At 36.7% G+C, this 3,547-nt stretch overlaps 1 gene segment (V, D, J or C); it reads left to right on the top strand.

Moving 5' to 3' along the window:
• The first annotated feature begins 1,296 nt into the window (after positions 1-1,296).
• LOC141282356 (T cell receptor alpha variable 3-like) lies at positions 1,297-1,850 on the top strand. The segment is given in 2 exon segments: positions 1,297-1,336; positions 1,537-1,850. Coding segments are annotated over 2 exon segments (354 nt in total).
• Positions 1,851-3,547: the final 1,697 nt, after the last annotated feature.

Below are 3,547 nucleotides of genomic sequence, written 5' to 3'. Positions count from 1 at the left end.
TATTTTGTGACAGAAGATGACAACATGCAAAATACAACGTGACTTTACCTTTTGTGATGAAACAACGCGATCGCGAATCGAATCCAGTCTGTTTCAGATGTGTGAATGATCCATGAAAGTCCAATAAAATACATCCAATTACCATTTTGTCCACAAATGCTTATAATCCATGAAATATAGATACATAGTCTGTTGTTTACATCAGATTTTGCATGAAGGTCTTATCGCCTACAATCTAAGGACTGTTTGCGTCGTAACACAGTGTATATAAGGTTACTCCGGGTTCCAAGAACCACGCGTTAAAACTTTGTTTTTAAAAGTAGGTGGGAATATAATCCATAATATCCAAATAGTGCTGTTATTTCCGTGAGACATGATAACAGCACAGAGGGTCTCATTCAAGTGACTGCTCTATGCTCTTTGGCTACCTGGTGGGTGGAGACCTGCGAGTGGGGTGATGGGCGGGTAAATTCAAACTGAATGTGACGAAACGGTTTGTTACGTCACAACGGAGCTGAGTTTTAACTGGCGCAATCTGAGACTCAAGGCAGAGGACATTCATAAACCTGTATCTCACTCAAAACAGCATGGATGGATTTTTTTCCAAGTTTGTATGCGTGTGGGAGCATCAGAGACACAAAATAACACCCCAAAACCCAGAAAAAGGGAGTTTTTCATAATACGGGCACTTTAAACCGTTGTGAATATCATAAAAATCTCAGTGCTGGCTGGCAAGTTTTAATTTTGGATAAGTACACAACTGCATTAAATATATCACACTGTGTGAGTGGTTTTGTACAAAAATTGTACATACAGTATGCCTTTAACATCCAAAGCTCTATTATACATCTACAATGTTTGATGAATGTGAAATCATGATAATGCTTTTGAACTGATGTGGATGTAGAATATAAAAACTTGAAAAACATGAACTCAATTACACATTGCAAAGATTCTTGTTGGTTTTCCAAAAAAAGACTTCAGTTCAGTAAAATAAAATACAAGTTTGTTTTGTTTCGGTTTGACATATAAAACCGGGATGTTCTTGACAAGTTTATAAAATACTTACTCAGTCAAAGCTTTTGAAACAAACGGTGAGATTAAAATGTTGTAGTTCTCTTCTCAAAAAACCCATAAAGATACATCTGGATCTGGATTTGTAATTGCATTTCAGTCTACACTAAAGGTTGGTCTAAAAGTCAGAAACCACACCCACATTATAGCTTTACAACACGAGTTGTCTTGACTGCATGCATACATTTATTCATAATGCCAGTAAATTCATAACACAGCAACATGGAGAAATATATTCTGCTGATTCTTATAACTGTGTCAGGTAACACAAGCTCACTGTCAAACTTTAATTATGAACATATTGACTGTTTACATGTTAAATAACAATATTATCACCATTATGTTATATAACATTGTAATAGTTGCTGTTTATTAATATTTATATCAAACATGGTTTACTGTACCAATGAAAAAGACTAATATTTTAATAAAATCTAACCAATATAACCAATTTCCTTGCAGGTGTATTTGCTGACAGCATTGAACCAACGGACAAGAATACAAACATAATCAAGACTGAAGGAGAATCTGTAACACTGAGCTGCACATATGAAGCAAGCAGCAACTATGTTTATCTTTACTGGTACAGACAGCATCCTAACAGAGAACCTCAGTATTTACTGCGGAAAGGTGCTCGATCATGGAGTGCTGAGAATATAGCAGACAGTCGGTTTAAGTCGACAACATCAGATTCATCCACTGAACTCATTATTGACAGTGTAATTCTGTCAGATTCAGCTTTATATTACTGTGCTCTGAGAGTTGGAGCCCAGTGATACAAAAAGCCTGAAAAGCTTTACAAAAACTCACACACAGTTATTGCTTTGAACAGTCTTTAATCAAGTTAATATCAAACCACAGATATTCTTTATGTAAACCACAAAGCTTCTGTATATGACAGGATACAGTAACACCTGCTTTAACCCACAATTAATAAAACAAAATAATAAAAGATTTCAGCATTTATGTTTGTGATTCATAAAATATAACAAATGTATAAATGATCACTTATGACTTTTTCTATCTTAAGAAAGACATTTTAAAAGATGTCATGTCAGGCTTAATTTTAGTGTTGAAACTGGGAGCAAATATTTCCCGCCCACTGGCTGAGACTAATAGAATAGGAAGAGTTGGGACTAGGATTATTACTATTTCAATTTTTGGTGCATTTTGGAGCCGTTTGTGTCCTCAAAAACTTTGTGAACACTTAATTTAGACTGATCAGCCATTTAGGTTTTCACATGGGCATATGGTTTTTTGTTATCATGACGAGGCAATATATACAGTGAAATCAAAGCATTAAGCGTTTTGTAATTTCTGCTTGCATTGTGTGATTTTGATCAAATGGCCATAGCGTCATCAACTGGCAACAGGAAGTGTGTCATTTAGAACACCAGGCATGTGCACATATAGGGCTCAACCTGTGCAGAACGCGTGATTTTTTTCCCCAAACCAGTTCAGATAGGAGTTTTACTTAAACATGAGCTCAGGGGCAGAAAGAAATTTGATTGGTTCACAAAAATGACCAATGAAAGTCCTCAACCGGAGCCTTCAAGGCAGCTTCTGCAGTGAAGCAGTTCGAGCTCACCGTTGGTCAGGGGAGTAGCGCAGATGGTTAGATAGGAATGTGACTGTTTTGAATTCAGCTCGAAATGTTTCGAGCGTTTAAATTACGTGTTACCACGTTTTCACGTGTCCGTGGCACGACTTTCTTTTTCGTGCCAGTTTCACGTAATGTTTACTCAATTGTTTTTCCTATTTTCTTACCATTGTCGTTTGGGATTGGGGTTAGAACAACTTTCTGTTACGTAAAATGACATCCTAACCCAAACCCAACTCTAACCCCAACATCAAGTGAAAGCAGTTTAAATTTCTGACAAATAAATGTATAAACCACTGCCATTCTAACCCAAACCCAACTTCATCCTCGCACGAAAACAGTTTAAAAATGAAAAAACCCCACAAATCTAACCCCAATCCCAAACGACAATGGTTTGAAAAAAGGAAAAAAAATTGAGTAACCATTACGTGAAACTGGCATGAAAAAGAAAGTCGTGCCACGGACACGTGAAAACGTGGTAACACGTAACTTAAACGCTCGAAACATTTCGAGCTGAATTCCAAACCAGTTACATTCCTATCTAACCATCTGCGCTACTCACCTGACCAACGGTGAGCTCGAACTGCTTCACTGCAGAAGCTGCCTTGAAGGCTCCGGTTGAGGACTTTCATTGGTCATTTTTGTGAACCAATCAAATTTCTTTCTGCCCCTGAGCTCATGTTTAAGTAAAACTCCTATCTGAACTGGTTTGGGAAAAAAAATCAAGCGTGCAGAACACATGCCCTTTTTTAACTCCGAAGTGCCCTTTTTTGAGGTGTTTAATAAATTTTTTATATATATAAATCAATGCTATTGTTAAGCATTTACGTCTGCCTGTCTGTTTTACAAATAAATTTATCAAATAAAATGTAT

Source organism: Paramisgurnus dabryanus, chromosome 6 (genome assembly GCF_030506205.2).
Source record: "Paramisgurnus dabryanus chromosome 6, PD_genome_1.1, whole genome shotgun sequence".
In the NCBI taxonomy this organism is placed as follows: domain Eukaryota; kingdom Metazoa; phylum Chordata; class Actinopteri; order Cypriniformes; family Cobitidae; genus Paramisgurnus; species Paramisgurnus dabryanus.
Note: the sequence above shows the minus strand (reverse complement) of the source record. Positions and strands in the feature narration are given on the sequence as shown.